Here is a 21,078-nt window from a genome sequence, read left to right as displayed (position 1 = left end):
GACAGGGCATCACCTCCCTGATTTCATGGTCCTCTTTGGTAATGAAGGAGCAGTAGTAGGAACTGCCCCACAGGGGACCCTACTGGAACTGGCCAGTTGGATAACACAGCTCACTCCTTCCTTCTTTCTTTGTCTTTCTCTTCCCTTCTTTCTGTCCACATAGAGTAGCAAACCCTTACCTTTGGGTGCTCTGCTCAAAGGAATGTAAATTTTGATCACTGAAACCTCACAAGACATCTTGAGCTAGTCTTAAGGACCACGCCTTAAACTCAAATCACTCTGGCTCTCACTGATTGGCTAACAATAGGTCCCAGGCCAAGCCTCACTTGGTCACTGTAAAGGGAAGACCTAGCAGTACTGGAAGGGGTGTTTCCCACTGGGCAGAACAGACTCAGGTAAGCTGGGGATGGAGGCTGGTGAACCAAGATTCTCATAGGAGACCATGGCTTCCATCCAACTCTGCCACAAGCCAGGGCTCTAAGCCCAGAGAAATGGTACCCTTTGACTCTAAGCAAAGATCCCTCAGTTAAAGCACTGTTTGGAGATACGGAAAAACTAAGTAATCTTCCTAGGACACATGAAAGACTTGGGTGTCTGGGGGAAAATAGGGCTTCTTGCCCTACAAGAAAGGAAGGGAAAAGGGGATGAGAGGGGAGGGGGGTGATAGAGGGGAGGGCTGACTGGGGAACATGGCAACCAGAATATAAGCCATCTTGGAGTGGGGGGGAGGGTAGAAATGGGGAGAAAATTTGTAATTCAAAATGTTATGAAAATCAATGCTGAAAACCAAATATGTTAAATAAATAAATTGCATTTAAAAAAAAAAAAAGAATGTATTTCCCTCAAGACTCATGCATATAGATTGAGTTCTGTGAGTACAGGAAAGGGGCATCCTTTCTCATCCCTCTACTAACTCTTGGTAGCTCCTGACAGAATGACGAAGAGGCAGTGACCATTTGGTACTGTTGGTGCCAGGCTCTGAGCTGAGGGTGCTAGTCACAGTCTAGCTACTTCACCTACTTTCCACAGCCTCCAAACAAAACCAAAGCAAAAAACTCATGATGTCAGGACTGTACAGCCCTGCCAGGATTCTAGCACTGTGGGCTGTCAAACTGCCAATATGCAGTTAAAGATTAGCATCTGGGAGTACTTGTGTGTATCTGAGCATGCATATGCCTATGCTTTGGGATCAGAAAGAGAAATAGCAGAGTATGAAGGAATCTGACTCAGTACGGGTGGTCAGATCAGATGGAACCTCCAAGTGGAGAACAAAGGCAAACAAAGGATTGGGGTTAAATATGGAGGAAGAAAGGCATTCTTAGAAGATGACTGGTATGCATTTGTTTTTCTCTTTTTTGGAGGGGTATGTGTGTATATGAGTGGCAGGATTGAGAAATAACTAAAGTCCTGCTCTTTCACTTAAACATCCCAAGAAACGGGCCTATGTTCTCCCCCATCCTCCTCCCTTTGGAAGAATCAGTATTCCCTGAAATATGTTTAGAGGAAAGTGATCAGCATGGTGAGAGAACTGAGAAGTGGATACTATGCCATGTAAAGATCAGCTAAAGTAAGTGGAGATGCGCAGCTGTAGAAGAGAAGATTGGTAGGGACATGGGAGCCATCAAGTATGGGTGCCTGGTTATCTGAGTTCTTCAAGTTAAGAAGGTTTCATTCAAATTAGATACGAGGTACAAAGGAATCTCCCTGAGGCACACCTGGGTGCTTCTCTTGCATACATCATAAACATATCCCCCAAATCCTCAATATCACTACCGTTCTCCCAGTCACCTACGCTTGCAACATTTATTGCTTACTCTCACCCCACATCTAATAAAAACAGCAAGCATTCACACAGAACTTTAAAGTTTGTGAAGTGCTTTGCAAGTACTATCTCATCTGATCCTCACAACAACCCTGAGAAGCAGGTGCTACTATTATTCCCATTTTACAAATGACCAAATGGGCTTGAAGAGGTTGACCTGTCCAGGATCATATAACAACTCAGTGTCTGAGTCCGGACTTGAACTTTTCTTCCTTAAGCACCTCCTACCTGTACAGGCATTGTGTTAAAACGCTGGGGATACAAATAAGAAAGACAGTACCTGCCCTCAAGGAGTTCACAATCTAAAAGGTGAAGACAACATACAAAAAGAAGCTGTATGTTGTGGTCACCAGGAGGAATCCAGCCTGGGGTAGTCATTTGCTGCTGTGACTTGGCCTCCTTGATATTCCCTGAACAAGATGCTCCATCTCTTCCTATTTACTGGCTGCCCCTTCTTCTATGCCTGGAATTCTCTCCTTCCTCATCTCTACATCTTGGCTTCCTTCAAGTCTCAGCTAAAATCTCATCTTCTACTAGAAGCCTTTCCTGATCCTCCTCAAAGCTAGTGCTTTCTTTTGGCTATTATCACTAACTTATTCTGCATATATTTTGTTTGTACAGTTACTTGCATGCTGTTTAACCCCATTAGATGGTAACCTCCTTGAGAAGTTTTTTTTTTTTGGTGGGTAAGGGAACAGGGAGCTTTGTACCCCCAGTGCTTAGTACAATGCCAGGCACAAGCAGGTACTTAATAATGCTTATTGATTGACTAAAATTGTTTTCCTTGACTTTTTGTAAGCAAGGATTCCTCCCTTTCTATTTTTAAAGGGGAGGAAAATAGCGATGATGGTGATATAGAAGAAAAAAAGTGGAGGCCCACTCAAACATTTTTAAAAATGCAGAAGAGAACAGGAGGAAGTTAGAAGGATATACAGACTTTTCTAAAAATAGCAAGTGGAATGAAAGGAGATTCAGTTTCATATACAACTCCTTTTTTGTGGGGGGTATAGTATAAAAAAATTACTGGCCTTATCAGTTAAATGGTATTTTTGCTTTCAAATTTGTCAGTATTTTATTTGGTCTTCAGAATTTCCAATTTGGTGTCAAACTGGATTTTTCCGATTTGTTGCTTTTCTAGGTTTTTAAAAAAAATTTTAGTTGCATGCTGTATTCTGTGATCTTTTTCTTTTCTTTCTCTTTTTTTTGGCTGATGAAAACATTCAAAGATATCTATTCTCCCTTAAAGGCATGCTTTAAATGTATCCCCCAAGTTTTGCCATGTAGTCTCATTTCCATTTTCTTTGACAAATTTTTCCTTTGTTTCCATGATTTATTTGATTCATTAATTTTTTAGGATTAGTCTCCAATTAATCTTTAATTCTTTCTTTAAAGGCCTTTAGTCAATCTATTTTTATTGCATTGTTTTGAGTTAAGGATGTGTCTTAACATTTCTACATTTGTTAGTGAGGTGTTTATGCGCTTAGTGGAGGGATTATATATACACATATACATATATAATCCTTTTTGTTCCTGTTCAATAACGGCCAAAGATCATTTCTAACTTTTCTAAGATTCTATTAAGGTACTTAAATTGGTTAGATTTATCTAGGTCTGAAAGTGGTACATTGAATTAAGAGTTTTACTGTCTATTTCTTCCTATACTCAGATTACCTTTTCCTTTAGATGCAATTTAGTATGTATACATTAAGTGTTGCTATTGATTTGCTACCCATGGTACCTTTAAGCATGGAGTAGTTTCCTTGCTAACATGTCTATTTTTGTTACCTTGTGTAAGATGATTTCTCCACCCTCCTATTTTGAGTTCACCTGAAGCATAATAGCTTTTGCTCCAGTACTTTAACTATGTGACTATGTTTCAAGGGCATTTCATATATACATTGTCAGATTCTGCTTTTTAATCCATTCTGCCAATCCTCTTCTGTTTTATGGATGAGTTTATCCCATTAATGTTCAGTTATGACTGGTGATGATGCATATTCCTCTATCCCATTTATCATCTAGTACTTTCCCCTGTCTCCTTCTCTCTTTACAAAAAAGGCAGTAAAAGAACCATGTTTCCACTATGCTGCCCCTCTTCTCTTCCTGCACCCTCATCACAGATTGTTACTTTTTACTTCTTTGCTCAACCTGGAGTTAGGAAGAGCTGAGTTCAAATCCTGCCTCTGACACTTACTAGCTAGGTGACTCTGGGCAAGCCACTTCACCACTCTGCCTCAGTTTCTTCATCTGTAAAATGGGGCTAATGATTACCTAACTCCCAGGATAGTTGTGAAGATCAAATGAGATAATAATTCTAAAGTACTTAGCACAGTGCCTGGCACATAATAATCAGTATACGTGTTAACTATTATTTAATTATCTCTTCATGTTCCACCTTCTGATATTGGAGTTTGTTTTACTTATGATTAATCCATTATCAATCTTATTCATTCCCCTTAAATCTCCCTCTACCTTCTTCAAAGTCTGTTTGTTTCACTGTGAATTTAATATATATTCACACCAAACTGTGTGTATGTGTGTGTGTGTGTGTGTGTGTACATGTGCATACTTGTGCTTAACTCTGCTGTGTCTAGTTCAGATAAAACTGAAGTTCATGTGATGTACATCTCTTACCCCCTTAATCCATGTTTGTATACTCTTTAGCTTCTGAACTCATTATGTGATAGTAAGTTCCCTCCCCTTCCCCTTTTTTTCTTCCCTAATATAGTCCCCTTTCCCATCCTTTTCTTTGTTCTCTTAAAACTATCAAAACAGAATAAAACCAGTCCCCAGCCTTCTGTTTATCTCTATGATCCTTGAAGATATCAGAACTCTGAAGGGTCATTTGGCTTGTATTCCATTAGAATGTCAGTCTTTTATCACAGTATAGCTCTTCCAAATGGTCAAATGTATTTTACCTTTCTAATTTTTCCTTGATAACTGTGTTTGCATTTCAAAGCTTCTACTCAGCTCTTTAAGTCAAGAATGCTTGAAAAGCTTCAATTCTATTAAATATCCATTTTTTCTCCCCACTAAAGGATTATTTTCAGTTTTGCAGAGTAAATTATTGGTGATGCAGAGGAAAGAGCATTGGATTGGAGTCAGTAATACCTGAGTTCAAATCTAGTTTCATCTGCTTAGGAGCCATAACCCTTGGCAAGTCACTTAACCTGTCTGCCTCAATTTCCTCATCTATAATATGTATATATATATATAATATGTATATTTAATATATATAATATGTATATTTATATATATATGTATATATATATAAATAAAAAATATAAAATCCCCTCCCAGAGTTATTATAAGAATAAAATATTTGTAAAGCTCTTTATAAACCTTTAAGTGCTATACACATATTTTTGGTTGCAAGCCTTTTATCTTTTGCTTTTTTAGATTATCATACTCCATGAACTTCTTGGCAGTGGAAGCTGCCAAGACTTTTTGTTCCTGACTGTGGTTCCTTGGTCTTTGAATTCACTCATTCTGCCTGCTTGCAGTGTTTTTTCTTTGATGTGGAATTCTGGATTTCTGATATGTTCCTGGAAACAGTTTTCATTTTGGTACTTTGTGTTTTTTTAGATATGATGTCCAGGTAATACATCAATTCTTAGATTATCCCCCTTTGACCTATTTTTGATTAAATTTTTTTTCACATTTTCTGTACTGCCCCGCCCCCCCCCCCCGCCTCCTTAATCCTTTCCTTTTGCTTTTTAGTATTTCTTGCTATCTCATAAGTTGCTGCCTTCTGTATGGCTCACTCTGTCTTTGAGGGAGTTCAATTCTGGATAAGGTTCACCATCTTCAGTTTAGTTCTAGACTATCTATTCTCTCCACCCTAGCTCTCATTTCATTTAACACTATATTTTTTCCTCTTTCACTTCACTTGCTCAGAGGGGTTCTTCTTGTCCTGGTGGCCAGATCATTGTTTTCTCTAAGGCTCTACTTGGCTTTGCTGTGGAATTACTCTCCGTCCAGAATATTCTTTCATTGTGCATTTTCTTCCAGGTACCCTTATCTCCAGCCTCAGTTTCTGGATTAGGGTCTTTTGGGTGGGTCAGACTCTGCTCTCTCATGCACTAAGGTGGTCCAGTAGCCCTGGAGTTGGGAAGACTTGAGTTCGAATCCTATCTCAGATGCTCACAAGCTGTATGACCTTTAGCAAATCAACCTTTTTCAGACTGTTTGCTCATTTGTAAAGAACTTACCTCATAGGATTTTTAAGGATCAAATGAAAGAATACATGTAAAGGGCTTTACAAACCTTAAAGTGCTATAATAAACACTGACTGCTATTATTATTCCTTTCGCATGGTGTGGGCAGGCCTTGCTTGGTCACTAAGACTAAGTCCTGTCCTCTATAGTTATTTTTGGGTTTGGACTCAGTCTCTTGATGGCTTGATTTAGGTTTTAACCCCCACCCCACAGCCAGCTGACACCATTCTTCGTTTTGACCCTGACAGGCCCCAACCACATATCTACTGAGCTACTAGCAGACTTCCTGCTAGATCCCAGGTGCTGCTGTGGCACTGTCTCATGCTATGGGTCCAGCAGGCTTACACACTGTATCCTACCTACCCCTGATTCCACTCAGAACAGATTTCTGGCTGTCTTCTTGTGTAGTCCTGGACTGGAGGAGTTTATAGCCATTTTTATTTTTTTTTGGTTTTCTTTACTGATGTTCCTACTTGTGAATTTTTAGAGCTTTAATGGAATATTTTCGGGAGTGAAGGGAGGTTGGGGTCCTCTAGGTCTTAACACACCATTATCTTGGGCAGAAGGGGCCTTGGGAGATGACCTTATGTCCAGGCAGGACTCTGTCTCAATTCATATGGACATGAAACTCCTTAAGGATCTCACAGCTATGCTATGAGGAAATTCAGAACCTTTATGATATCTACCTCTAGGTTCTTTTAGCTTCAACTTAAGCCTAGTAAGGCCATGAAAATAAGAGGGTCAGACCCCAAGACTAGTGATAGAGTCCAAAGGAACCAACTGTCCTTACTCTGTCTTTAGGGGCCAACTGTAGAGACTGTAGTATTTCTGTAAAGCCTGAGTAGGTGACAGCATGTTTTGAGGTAATTTCCTTTGGCATGTTCAAGAGACAACAGGTGAAGCCCCTGATTGAGAACAACTACATAAGGCTGGGGGAAAATGTTCTGGTCCCACTACAGGTTATATTGTGGGTTGGGAGTAAGGGCATTAAACAGTACCTCATATGAGTGCTTGTTGGGGAGACTGTGAAATACCAAGAAGTTTCCTATCATGCTACAAATGCACGTGTGATAGAAAATAACTATCCTTGGGCTGGAGAGGAGGTGATAAAATGCACGTCTCTGGGATACAGGGGCAAAGGCGTGAGGGCTCTGTTTACATTTCCTCATTACTTATAACTATGCTTGGAGTTTGCCTCCTAGGATTCAATGTGCAGTAGATGAAATCAAGGACCACAGGGTTGGAGGAAACTTCACTTAGGGAACTGAGAAGGGCTGCTTGGCTTGAAAACTATATAGGAAAATTCCACAGGGGCTTGGGATTCTTTTTCTGGTCCTCCTAGTGCAGTGGGGGAGTTGAAGAACATGTGGCTATTACAGAGAGAGGGGAGAGAGCACATACATCAAAGGCTAAAGAAGATGAAGCAACATCTCAGGAAGTACAAACCTGTGTGAGTTATGAGGGCCAAGGAAATTCATAGTAAAGAAGAGGGCTATCAGATTATGGTCTGGGCTCAAAGAACCAGATCTGAGGGGAACTTCCCCACATGAATTTCATGTTCCCAAAAGTTGGTTTTTGAGGAAACATTGTCTTAATAACAGTGTTGCACCTTTCCTAGCTCTCCACGACTCAGCTATTTTGTGGAGTATGCTGCACGAGACCTCTCTCTAGGGGGTGTGAGGTACTCATGGGGACACATGGTCCAATCTGAAACCTTCAGTGATGGAATAACAAGAACAAAAGAAAAAAAAAGAAGCTTGGAAGCAGACAGCAAAAGAAAAATAGGGTGTGGGGCCTGAGGAGATCAACCTGGTTTGATAGAGATGGGGGAAGGTATACGCTCTGAAGGCTATGGCCAGATGTTTGATGTAGCAACAGCTGACATTTATACAATGTTTTAAAAGGTTAGCAAAGCACATTCCCTATATTTTCTCATTTGATACTCATAACAACACTGAGAGGTAGATGCTATTATTATCCTCATTTTACAGATGAGGAAACTGAGGCAGAGGTTAAATGACTTGTCTGGGTCACTTGGGTATTAAGGGTCTCCTAGACTCCTAGCTCAGCATGATACCTACTTTGTTACCTAGCCAGCCATGATATGGATGGTAGCAGTGGCTACCCAAAGGGCAAGCAGCAGAGAGGCTGAGGAAGCTGGCATACGGGTCAGTGTGAAGGATGGCTCTTAGCCTTCAGGATGGGCACTGGATGCCTTGGTTACCCAAGGACTCTTCCTTAGACAGGGCAGATAGGGCATGTGAGGTCTTTGCTCTCATCATTTATTATGCATGCCCAGGTGCCACTGTTCTCCACTTCTACTGTAGCAGAGACTGGGGGCTGGGGAGGGAGGAGGAGAACAGCTGAATGGAGAGAGTGGAGCCTCCAACAGGCTTCCTCTGCACTTATTCTGTCATTAAGCTCAACTCTGGGCTTAGAGAAAAGCAAAAACACAGTCCCTATCCTGAGGAAGCTAAGATGCTAATGAGGGTGACAACATGCCAAAAAAGGTATCTAGAGGAAGACACAACCAGTCTGAGGGAAAGCACCAGCCGTGGAGGTGCTGGGAAAGACCTCCTACAGAAGACAGGATTTAGACCAAGTACTGAAAGAGCCTTGAAGGATAAGAAAGCAAAGTTCTGGGGAGGAGAGGATAGTACAGAGATGAACCGATTCAACCCACATGAGTCAGTGTAGTCAGGGCAGGGTGATGGCCTGCAAAAGAAAAGAGGACTGGAGGGAGGTGTATAGGGTGAGTCAGAATGGAAAAGAACTGGGTGGGTAGGGGGAAGAAGAGGAGGAGGCCAACCAGGGCAAGGATCTTCTTCCTGACAACTCAGAGCACTGGGCCACACTGTGAGGTCTAGTTCTGCCACTGATTCACTGTGTAACATTGGGCAAGTCCATTCCTATCTTTGGGATTTTCTCATTTGCAAAAAACCAGGCAGTGTTGGTGTAGCTTGTCACTATGATTCTTTGCAATGTTAGCATTTATAATACTCTTTGCTCGGGCCCTGCTTAGCAGCTGAAGGAGCTCTTTTCTTCAATCTTCTGGCTATTTCATAGACCCTTCTCAAGGGATCTGTCACTGTCTGCCTCTTAGGATCCTGATAGCTGTTAAAAGAGGTATAACAGAAAGAGCCCAGGATTTGGGGTGAGAGGATCTGGGCTCAAAATTTGGCTATGCCATTTATGACCTGTATGACCTTAAACTAAACTCTCTGGGCCCAAGTACCCTCTTGTACTAAATGAGGGAGTTTGCTTATAAATGATAATGTTGAACTAGAGAAAGCAGATTGCTGCTGGGCCCATGGATCCATATCACCTTAAAAGTCAGCTCTAAATTTATGAACCCATGAGTAGATATGCTCTAAGATTTCTCCCAGAAAAAAGTTCTAAAATTTTCTATAATGCACAGGAATTAACAAACAAGAGAATGGGGAGAACATTCTGGGCATGAAGGCAGGAAAGCGCAGGTTGTGTGTTGAGCAGAGAGTAATCCCTGCCTGCAGCTTAGGAGAAATAAAAGATCTGAAAGCTAGGCTGGCAGAATGAGACATCAGAGAGCCTTGAGGGCAAGACAAAGGAATCTGAGCTTGAGAAGCAGCATGGCACAGGAGCAGGAAGACTAGATTTGGACTTAGAGTCCATGAGGTCCAATCCTGCTCCAGGGATGTCATCTCTGTATGACTACAGATGAGACATTTAACCTGCTGCTGGGTCTCAAGCTTGCTCATCTATAAAATGATGGCCCTGGGCTGGACTGGTCTTCAAGGTCCTTCCAGTTTGAAATGGATGACCCACCAATTTTTGCTGGAGCTAAAGGCCACTGAGTGAATGGTGAGAAGAGCTGTTGCCACCATTACTGGTCTAACAGAGCTGCTATCAAATCCCTACTCTCATATGCAGGATATAACAGTCACGTTGTCTCTTTCCCCTCCTTTATTTCCTCTATCTAGTGTATTATCAAGCCCTGCCCTTACTTCTTTGGAAAGGAGAGGCAGCATAAGGCTGTGGATCCCTGCTCTTTGAGTCATGGGCCCTGGGTTAAAATCCCACCTCTGCCACTTACTACCTGTGTCATCTTGGACAAGTCATTTCCTTTCTCTGGACCTCAGCTTTCTCATCTCTAAAATGGGGATGGATAAAATGATTTCTAATTCAGTTTGACAAAACATTGATCAACTACCTACTATCTCCTGTGACTGCCTATGAAATCTGTCACGGATTTCACAGCATTCATAGAGGATCAGAACTGGAAGGAACTACTTAGCCTAATACCTTCATATGAGCAATGAAAAAACAGACCTGGAGAGGAAGAGCAATCTGTTCAAAGTCACAGAGCTGAGATTACAATGTCGGCCTCTTGAATCCTCACCCAGTGCTCTCTGCCCAAGATGACCTCCAATTTACCCAGTGTAGAATTTGTATGTACGATGTGGTCTGCAGCATGTCTCCTCCAACAGAATGTAAGCCCACTGCTGGCAGGGACTGTTTCTTGCCTTTCTTTGTATTCCCAACACAGTGCCTAGCACATAATGAGTGTTTAATAAATGACTATAGAATGCCTGCCACAGCCCTGGTGCAAAAGCCTCAATGAAGGTATTAAGTTCCCTTCTTTCCCTCTCTGAGCCATCTTGCATTTGGCCAGACTCATCTTCCAAAATGTCACTGTCATTCATTCAATCTACAAATATGTACTGATGCTTATTATATGCAAAGACCGTGTTCTGAAATACATCCTGTTCATACAAAAATGAACAAGCACAGGCCTTGGCCCTTAGAGAGCTCATGGAGGGCAAGGGGGGAAGAGGAGACCAAACATATACACAAATTACTATAAAGTATAGTCAAGACGCTATGTTGGTCAGAGGAGGAAGAGATCATTTTTCACTGGCAGGGATGAAGGAAGGCTTCCTGAAGGAGGTAGCATTTGAGGTGGTTCTTGAAGGGAAGATAATTCAAATAGTAGAAACAAGAGGACACTCCAGTTGCTGGGAGCAGAATGAATAGAGGTGGGGGCAGGAAAGAGCCAAGTATGTTTCATTCCATGTGACTGGAGCATAGAATGTAGATAAAGTAATGGGAAAAAACTTGAAACACAAAAAGAAGACTTATGGAGGACCTTGAACCAGGACACAGGACTCTTGTCGGCACTTCTAAAAGCAGCAGGACCATGTCCTAATGCAACAAGAGAACAAGTCTCCAGGTTGAGCTTGGTAAAGCTCTCCCTAGCCAGCAGGTCATCCTAGGAGATTGAGAGCAGCAGAGTGTACCTTCCTTTCTGAGTTGGAAGAATTAAGGTGAGAACAGTTGTTCCCTGGTTGCTTGCCCTAAGGAGCAAATCTTGCTCCACACATACAAGGGCTCTAGGGGCATTTTAGAGCACTGACTCATATTTCAGAGAAATGACCCATTACTGGTGACCAAAACCAAACAGATTTTCTTTTCTGGAAAGAAGGGAAGCTGTTCCTGTTACTGACATGACTAGGGCTTTGCCTGTCTCCTTTCAAGAAGGCAGACAGCAGATATGGGTGCCCCATTCCTTTTCCAAAATCCCAACTGATAGGTTGCAAGCCCCTTTGGGTAGTGTTCCTTTCTTGTTCCCCAGGAAGTGGCTATCTCTGAGGCCACAAAAGGAAGTTAAAAAAATCTTGGCTGATCACTTAATGGGGAGGATTTTTGTCTACAGAGAAGATGATGGTCAGGGATGTGAATCTGGGTACCAACTCTGCCCCTAGGCCCTGAAAACTAAGACAGAAGAAGTCCCAGGGTAAAGGAGAAAAGCCTACAGATCCTTCTCCCAAGGGCTGGCAGAGCTGAGACTAGGAGAACCGGTTCACTGAGGCTTCTCTCTCTCTTGTCCACACCCGAAGTGAAAAGGAACAGGGCTGGCTAACCTTTAAAATTCCTTTTAACTCTAAATCTATGATCCTCTTACCCTTCAGCTTGGCAGCCAGGACCCTGCTCTGACTCTTCTAGGCTTTCCCCATCCCCTCAGAGCCAAAGTGCTCTGAACAGCATAGAGACTCTAGAAAGATTGAAGGGGAAAAAGGTCTCTCTTAAGAAACAACATTTCAAGCAGGGAATCAAACACAAAGCAGGGTCATCCCTGAAAATTCCACACTGGACTCAGCCAGAAAGACAGTAAGTATAAGGACAGGATAAACTCCAGGGCCCAACACCATGGTGCCAGGGTGGTTGAGCAGAGTATGATGAATGGTAACTGACCCCATAAGACCCCAGGATGGGAAGGAAAGTGTTGTTTTGCATCTTAGATGGTTTCCCCAAATATTTTGAAGACAGTGGCAGGTTAACTCAATATGGTGCTACTGGGGGCCTGAGCACATGGTCTTCCAGTTACTTTTTCAGGTTGTGGCAGGCTCTCAGGGTGGAGGTGGGAGAGAGGAAGAGAAGAATGAATCTAATCCTATCTCAAATGGCTCATTAACGTCCCACCCCCAACCCCAGGAATATTGGCCATGTGCTTACGATCCCCAAGCAGGCAGCCATGTTCCACCTATCTCCCTCTCTATTCTCCCCCCTCCCTTCCATAGTACATACTGTTTCATGGCCATGAGCTTTGAGTCCATGCTTTCCTGTTTGCCCTTCATCATTTGAACATCTGTTAGCAGCTTGGTGACATTGTCCTGTCGGACTTTTATATCCTCATGCTTTATGCTGGAGACCTGGGGGCAGGAGAAGATGGACTGAGTCAACAAGGTCCTTCATCCAATCCTGGCCTGCTTTCGGACCCACACTAATCATGAATTAGCCTTGTGAGTTTGAGGCAGGTCTGAAAACCAGTGTTCAGAAGATGGGGAGAGCAAGGCCTTTTGGATTTTGTTTTTTTCCCATGGTACCTATGGGCCTTCAGCTCACAGCAGAGGAAGGAAGGTGGGGTATGACCAGGCTGGTCATGCATGCATACACACAGAAACATACACTTAGAACCACAGAGGCATTTCATTTTCAAGTACCCTGGGGCTAAAGCAATCTGACCCCTGAGCTAATGGGGAGGGAGCGTGCAAGGAGTTGTTGACTTTAAACTGATTCTAGTTCTGAAATGGCAGCTTCCTAATGGCCTCAAGCACTATATGGGAGGGAGACTTAATGGGGCTTGGGGTCCTTGGGGCTCTTCCATAGCTCTAAGCTAGTCTGGACATTTCTTCCATTTTTAGCAGGAGCTGGAAATGCTTCTCTGGCTACATAGTAGAATAGAACAGTATGCTCTAATGAGCTGCCTCCCACTCATGACATTCCAAGGCTCCTGATTCTGACCTGCCTTTACTCATACATGTAGGGAAGCTGAAGAGAGGGAGTGCAGGGAGGGAACCTAGGTACCACTTCTGCACCACAACCCAGGAACCCCAATCCTGACTCAGGTTCTGGTGTAATTGAGAATTACTTTGGGGAAGGAAAGCCCCACAGACGTGGCCTAGCTCAACAGGTAGAAAGGGAGGGAAGAAGAAGATCCCCTCTGCCTTGGCCCAGACACTACCTCAGGGCCGTCCCAAAGAGTCTTTAGCAAAGTGGCCCCAGGCCACCAAAGGGCACCACAGGGTATGTCTGTCCATGTTGTCATGGGCTGCAGGAGCCCAGAGAGAATGGGAGGGACAGGAACTCACGCTGGTCACTTTCCTCTTGATGTTCTCTAGGAGCTGCTCCTGGCCCCGGATAAAGTATGGGTGCTGAAACTCTGTGTCATCTTTCTCTGGCTTCACCAGGCCACCTTGTTCAATGTGGACAACCTTCCGAAAGCCATCTGTATTATAAGGAAGAAGAGAAACAAAGGTCAGGGGCATTTACACATTCTTTTCCATGCCATGTCTTCTATGTCTCTAGGAGGAAGGAGAAACCAGGGCAAGACCCCTCAGTGCTTAAGACACTTCATAAAGGCCCTCCCTAGATAGTGATGTGGAAGGAGGCACCACTGCATCACCACTGCAGTTTGTTCTATTAACACTTATGTTCTACAAATGTCTCATTGAGGTGTGAAGGTGACCCTGAGTTTTTGAAGGCTATGCAAGCAAAACATTAAATTCTAGTAAGTCCTATTATTCTGGAAACACTTAGCTTATATAAGGCCCTAGCAAAAGACTGCTGTTCAAGGATTAACTAAGCTAAGAATGGAGTACATTGGAGGCTAGACGATGAATTCTTTGACTGTGGCACACAGGAAACTAAAATAAAAACTGGTCCCCACGTCTATTCCATCCCCCTCTGCTTCTACAGCAATGATGGCTGAGAAGTGGGCAGAGGGTACTTTTACCTCTAGTTCCCAGACTTTATAAACATAACGGCTGAGTACTCTGTGAGGTCTTTGTCTAGTGACTACTGAATTGACACACTATTGTAAAGAGGACAACCACAGCAATGTGGAAGTCCTCTGTAATAAACAAAAAACAAAAGGAAGTTACAGCCAAATGGAAGGTTGGCTCAAAGAGTCTGCCTGGGGAGCAAAGGAGCTGGTTTCATTATTTACTCAAAGACAACAGAAAACATGTCATGGAACACTTGGTCATCATATCTTGTCCTCATGATGAGCTGGAGCAAAAAGATCATGACAAAGGTACTTGCAGTTTGTGCCAACATATTCACACCACACAGAAGCAGAGGAATTCTGAGAACCTGACAAGCTCTTCTGAAGACAACCATGGTTTTTGTCCAGTGTCTTCAATGTGATGTCAGAGGATGTGGAGGAAGACAGTGGAATTACTGGTCTGCAGACCAATGCCACTTATATGGGCAGAAATGTACTATTCCTCAGGGGTCCTGCTATACCTCCTTTTCCCACTAAAGAGAATATCATCACATCTACTGTGCTTGTGTTTCAGTCCCCTGATACCACCTACTCCTTAAAGTATTTAAGGCTAAATTGGGTAAATTGGCTAAATCACAACATAAGACAAAGATCAAGTCCTAAGCCAAGATACTACTGTTTTCCTTCCAGTTCTTCCCCTTTATCACCAAAGAAGGGTGGGAAGGCTGGCTCAGCGATGAGGTGATACTCTGATTAATGTTGTACTCTTTGGACAAGTGGGCCTGAAGCATACTCTAGGAGTAAGATGACTGACTTAGGTTGAGACAGCTGTGATAAATTGGACTGACACTTTGGGGCTGCCATGAATAGGATCATAGGACTGCTGATTTCTAGTTGATCCTGAATATCCTTTTAAAAAAACACCTCTAGCCTTGTGTCTCTTTCATGTAGTCACTTCCAGCACTCTTTAATATGAACTATTGATCAGCTGATCCTTCAGGCTAAATAAGGAAAGCAACAATAAAAAATGTGTTGGAAAACGCAGCACAGGTTTAAGAAACAAAAAAGGCCAAAGATTTCTAGACTACTTGGAAGTTTCACGTCTACAAATCACGAATACTTTATTTCAAACTGAAGTCAGAAGCTGTTGGACAGGATGAGCCTCAAACATTGCAAAAAAGTGAAATTGACTATAACTTAAACTCTTACAGTCAGAACATTGATAAGGTACATCAGAGGTCAAAATCGATAAATTAGAAGAAAGCTCAAAGATGAAGAGATGACACTGGGAGATTCGACTTAGTCCATTCAAATAAACTTTGACACTATATAGAGAGAAATGGAAGGCAAAGATGCTGACCTTGAGTATTACCGTTTTCTATTAGAGTTTAACCAAAGTAAAACAGTTGCCACATGGAGGTGGTCTGAAACTGCCTTAGCTAGCAATTGCTTGATCTCACTGTCACCCAGAGAGATGTACCAGTCGAGGGCAACACCAATTCAGAATACAAAGTTACTAGGAAACTATGATGGAGGAAAATGGTAGATTACAAGCAATATCGTTTTATAAAATGGTGAAAGTAAAAACAAGTCAACAGAAAATTTGGCTTGAAAACCAAATGAGTCATATCATCAAAGAACATTAATAGATAAAACTGACAGAAGCACAATAGACAAAATGAAACAAATTTGTCAAAATTTTTAAGCTGATCTGTTTTCATAACCAGTGACAGAAAGAATCATCACATGTGGACCCTAACACTTCAATCTACTTCCATCTTCAGTGTTAGGAATTAGAAATGGTTTTAGAAAGGTGAAGTCTGGCTGGGCCCTTCTGCTGGGGAGGTTGAGGCTGGTGGATTGCTTGAGTTTGGGAATTCTAGACTGCAGCAGGCCTAAAGCCAAACAGATATCAGTATTAAGTCTATCCCCAACATGGTGAATCCTCAAGGGCCGAAGGTCACCAGGCTGTCTAAGGATGGACAAACTGGCCCAGGTGAGAAGAAAGAAGCAGGTTATAACTTTTAAGTCCATAACTAATGGGATCTGGCCCTTGAGTGGCTACTGCAACTCCAGGCTGGAAAAAATAGGGACAATCTAGTCTCTCTAGTCTCTCCTTGCCCCACCCCTACCCCCAAAAAAAAGAGAAGGAAGGAAGAAAAGAAAGAAAAGTAAAATAAGAAAGAGTGGCAGGATTAGAACAAGTATACACCAAAGAAATCCATGTTGGATGCCATATAAACTTGAAAGCCTAAAGTATCAAATTAAAATTTTATTTTCAGATCCTCATTCTTTGTCTCCCACTCTCCTCCCCGAATTGAGACAGCAAGAAAAACAAAACCTGTTACAAGCATATATAGTCAAACAAAACAAATTCCCACATTGGCCATGTTCCCCTACCTCCCTCCCCGTATGTATCTATATATCTATATACTGAGTCCATCACTTCTCTATCAGGAGGTGAGCAGCATGTTTCATCTGCAGGTGGTAGGTACATTTACAAAAAATCTTAGAGAGGCAGGGGTGGAGAACCTGTGGCCTTGAGGCCATATGTGGCCTTTTAGGTCCTTGGATGTGGCCTTCTGACTGAGTTCAAGTTTTACAGAACAAATTCTTTTGTTAAGGCGATTTGTTCTGTGAAGTTTGGATTCAGTCAAAGAGCCAAATTTGAGGACCTAGAGAGCCATATGGGGCCTTCAGGCCACAGGTTCCCCACTCCTGGCCAATAAACAAAAGGATGATAAAATAAATCAGAGATGATTTTAATATCTTCAAAGGCAACTGAGATAACAGCAGTTACCAACAAAAAAGATACAGGGAATACACAAAAACTAAAAAATCCCACCAAAGCCTTGCGCATGGTAAGATCCAAACATGGCCTTAAAGGCTCTCCTTCAACAAGGAGCTTCTCATACGTATGTTAAGATCACACAAGATTTACTGAAAAATATTTCTCTGATTATTAACATCAATGGAAGCATAAAACAGGGAGACATATTCTTTCCGTAAGTGTTTAATGCTGTCACTGAAGATATTATTAAAAAGTCTAAATGGAAGAGATATTTTTTCTATGGACAGTAAGGACTTCTAGAAGGTCCAGCTTATGGATGATGTGCTGACTACATCAAGTCCTAGAGAGAACACACTGGGGTTTCCTCAATGAGAGCCACGATCTTTTTTTTTTTCCTTTTTATTAATTTATTTTTAGTTTTCAACATTCACTTCCACAAGATTTTCAGTTCCAAATTTTCTCCCCATCTCTCCCCTCCCCCTACCCCAAGATGGCATGCATTCTGATTACCCCTTTCTCCAATTTGCCCTCCCTTCTATTCCTGGCCCCCTTCTCTTCCATTTTCCTATAGGTCAAGATAGATTTCCATACCCCATTGCCTGTATATCTTATTTCCCAGTTGCATGTAAAAACAATTTTTAACATTTGTTTTTAAAACTTTGAGTTCCACATTCTCTCCCTTCCTCCCTCCCTACCCACCCTCATTGAGAAGGCAAGCAATTCGATATAGGTTATACGTGTGTAGTCACGTTGTGAAAGACTAACTATATTTCCCTTCATCCCATCCCACCCCCCATTTATTCTGTTCCCTCCTTTGACCCCGTCCCTCCCCAAAAGTGTTTGCCTCTGATTACCCCTTCCTCCCTATCTGCCCTTCCTTCTATCATCCACCCTTCTCTTATTCCCTTCCCCCCAACTTTCCTGTAGGGTAAGATAGATTTTCATACCCAACTGAGTTTGTATGTTATTCTCTCTTTAAGCCAAATCCAATGAGAGTAAGGTTCACTCATTCCCTCTCATCTTCCCTCTTTGTCCCTCCATTGTAAAAGCCTTTTCTTGCCTCTTTTATGTGAGATAATTTACCCCATTTTACCTCTCCCTTTCTCCTCCTAGTATAGCCCTCTCCACCCCTTAATTTTATTTTTTAGATATCATCCCTTCATTTTCAACTCACCCTATGCCCTCTGTCTGTCTGTCTGTCTATCTATCTCTCTACATATCTATATATATTCCTTCCAACTACCCTAATACTGAGGTCCCATGAGTTACAAATATCATCTTTCCATGTAGGAATGTAAACAGTTCAACTTTAATAAGGCCCTTATGATTTCTCTTTCCTGTTTTATCTTTTCATGCCTCTCTTGAGTCTTGTATTTGAAAGTCAAATTTTCTATTTAGCTCTGGTCTTTTCATGAAGAATGCTTGAAAGTTCTCTATTTCATTGAATATCCAATTTTTCCCCTGAAGGATTATACTTAGTTTTGCTGGGTAGGTGATTCTTGGTTTTAATCCTAGCTCCTTTGACCTCTGGAATATCATATTCCAAGCCCTCTGATCCCTTAACGTAGAACCTGCTAAATCTTGTGTTATCCTGACTGTATTGCCACAATACTTGAATTGTTTCTTTCTGGCTGCTTGCAATATTTTCTCCTTGACCTGGGAACTCTGCAATTTGGCTACAATATTCCTAGGAGTTTTCCTTTTGGGATCTCTTTCAGGAGATGATCGGTGGATTCTTTCAATTTCTATTTTCCCCTCTGGTTCTAGAATATCAGCATAGTTTTCCTTGATAATTTCTTGAAAGATGATGTCTAGGTTCTTTCTTTGATCATGGCTTTCAGGTAGTCCAATAGTTTTTAAATTCTCTCTCCTGGATCTATTTTCCAGTTCAGTTATTTTTCCAATGAGATATTTCACATTATCTTCCATTTTTTCCATTCTTTTTGTTCTGTTTTATAATTTATTGATTTCTCATAAAGTCCTTAGCTTCCATTTGCTCCATTCTAATTTATAAGGACTTATTTTCTTCAGTGAGCTTTGGTCCTCCTTTTCCAGTTGGCCAATTCTGCTTTTTAAAGCATTCTTCTCTTCACTGGCTTTTTGGAGCTCTTTTGCAATTTGAGTTAGTCTATTTTTTAAGGTGTTATTTTCTTCAGCATTTTTTTGGGTCTCCTTTAGCAAGCTGTTGACTTGTTTTTCATGATTTTCTTGCATCACTCTCATTTCTCTTTTCAATTTTTCCTCTACTTCTCTTACTTGCATTTCCAAATCCTTTTTGAGTTTTTCCATGGCCTGAGACCAATTCATATTTTTCTTGGAGGCTTTGGATGTAGGAGCTTTGGCTTTGTTGTGTTCTTCCTTGTCACCAAAGTAAGATTCTACAGTCTGATTTTTTTCTGTTTGCTCATTTTCCTAGCCAATTACTTGACTTTTTAGCTCTTTGTTAAGGTAGATCTCTGCTTCCAACGTAGAGGACGCACTGTCCCAACCTTCTGTGTAGCTATTTTCAGAGATATTTCTAGGGACCTGTAAATTTTCAATTCTTCCAAGGTTGTATGATCAAAGGAGAGGTGTTACTTGTCTCCTGGTCTGTGAGTGATCACAAGCACTCTTTTCTGCCTTGGAACTGTGAGAAGTATTCCTTCTCTACCACCACCACCAGCTCTACCATACCAGTGTTCCTTCTCACCCTAGGACTACCACCTAGGACTGTGACCCAGATCCAAGCATGGGCAAAGCAAGAGAATCTTGCCTCAGCACCAGCAAAGAGATTCCTGCAATCACCTTCTGATTAGTCGCTTGATCCTCCCACTGTCTGTGGGTTGAGAACTCCAGAAGCAGCCACTGCCTTTGCTGCTGCTGCCCTAGCGGTATGATTGGACCATGCTCTCCTCTCACCCAGGTCCAACAAACCTTCCCTACTGACCTTCTAAGTGGTCTTTGGCATTTGTGGGTTGATAAGTCTGGAAACTACCACAGTTGCCAGTGACTCAGTTGCCCGTCTGTGCCGGTGAGGCCCATGCTGGACTGTGCTCTTCTCTCAGACTGGTGCAACAGACCTTTAATGTCGACCCTCCAAGTTGTCTTGGGCTGGAAATTTGTTTCACTCTGTCATTTTGTGGGTTCTGATGTTCTAGAATTTGTTTAGAGTCATTTTTATAGGTATTTGGAGGGATTTGGGGGAGAGCTCAAGCAAGTCCCTGCTTTTACTTTACTATCCTGGCTCCACTCGAGAGCCATGGTCTTAAAAGGGACTGGCATAGTCAATTTAGGAAAAACTAAATGGATGAAAAATGCCTCCTATCTAGCCTATGACATGCAGCCCAGTGGTTTGTCCATCTTTAAGGAGATGTGTGCTCAAAGGAGCCAGGCCATCTGTCTGGCAAGAGATGACTGTTGCCACAGGATAAATGCTCCACTGATCCTCACAAAACGTAATCTAGAGGAAGGCCTCTGACATGCTAGTGGTGTGCTGGCCCTGCATGGAGGGTCTATGCATTGCTAAGAAAACCTAGATGGGTGTAAGCTGCTGTGAAGGGGGTACCCGCATCAGCAAAAAAGTGTAGGACCCCTGAAATCAAGCTCTGGAGGACCAGTACTTAATCTTAGAGGCTGCTGCCAGAAGCATTTTAGTACTAGAAGTGACCTGAGAAGTCAACCAGGTGAGTCCTTCCTTTGAAAGAGAAGCCAAAGTCCAGAGAAATTCAGAAAGTCACTCAGCATCCTGCAGCCAGCCTGCCAGTGGGAGCAGGGCCAGAATCGCAAGCCAAAGAGCCTGAGCTCTCTGTCCAGCCTCTTTCTGCTTCACCACACCATGGTAAGCCTCATACCCCAAGGAGACTATAAGCTCCAGCACCCTGGTACTCTGCGGAGTGCAGAGCCTCTCCTTCCTTCTCTAGCTCTGACCCTCTGGCCTGGCTGCTGCTCCTAGGACAATGGAAAGGGATAGGTCTGCTGTCCTAGGGCCTGGCCTCACCCACCCCAG

At 42.4% G+C, this 21,078-nt stretch overlaps 1 protein-coding gene across 1 annotated transcript in view; it reads right to left on the bottom strand.

Annotated features, from left to right (window-relative positions):
* HSF1 (heat shock transcription factor 1) overlaps positions 1 to 21,078 on the bottom strand; it is a 63,563-nt gene that overhangs the window by 9,914 nt on the left and 32,571 nt on the right. Inside the window, exons 3-4 of the mRNA XM_036766036.1 lie at positions 13,668 to 13,804; positions 12,604 to 12,728 (exon numbers count right to left, since the gene is read on the bottom strand). Coding sequence (XP_036621931.1) covers positions 12,604 to 12,728; positions 13,668 to 13,804 — 262 coding nt within the window. The remainder of the gene's footprint in view (positions 1 to 12,603; positions 12,729 to 13,667; positions 13,805 to 21,078) is intronic.

Source organism: Trichosurus vulpecula, chromosome 1, assembly GCF_011100635.1.
Source record: "Trichosurus vulpecula isolate mTriVul1 chromosome 1, mTriVul1.pri, whole genome shotgun sequence".
Lineage (NCBI taxonomy): Eukaryota > Metazoa > Chordata > Mammalia > Diprotodontia > Phalangeridae > Trichosurus > Trichosurus vulpecula.
Note: the sequence above shows the minus strand (reverse complement) of the source record. Positions and strands in the feature narration are given on the sequence as shown.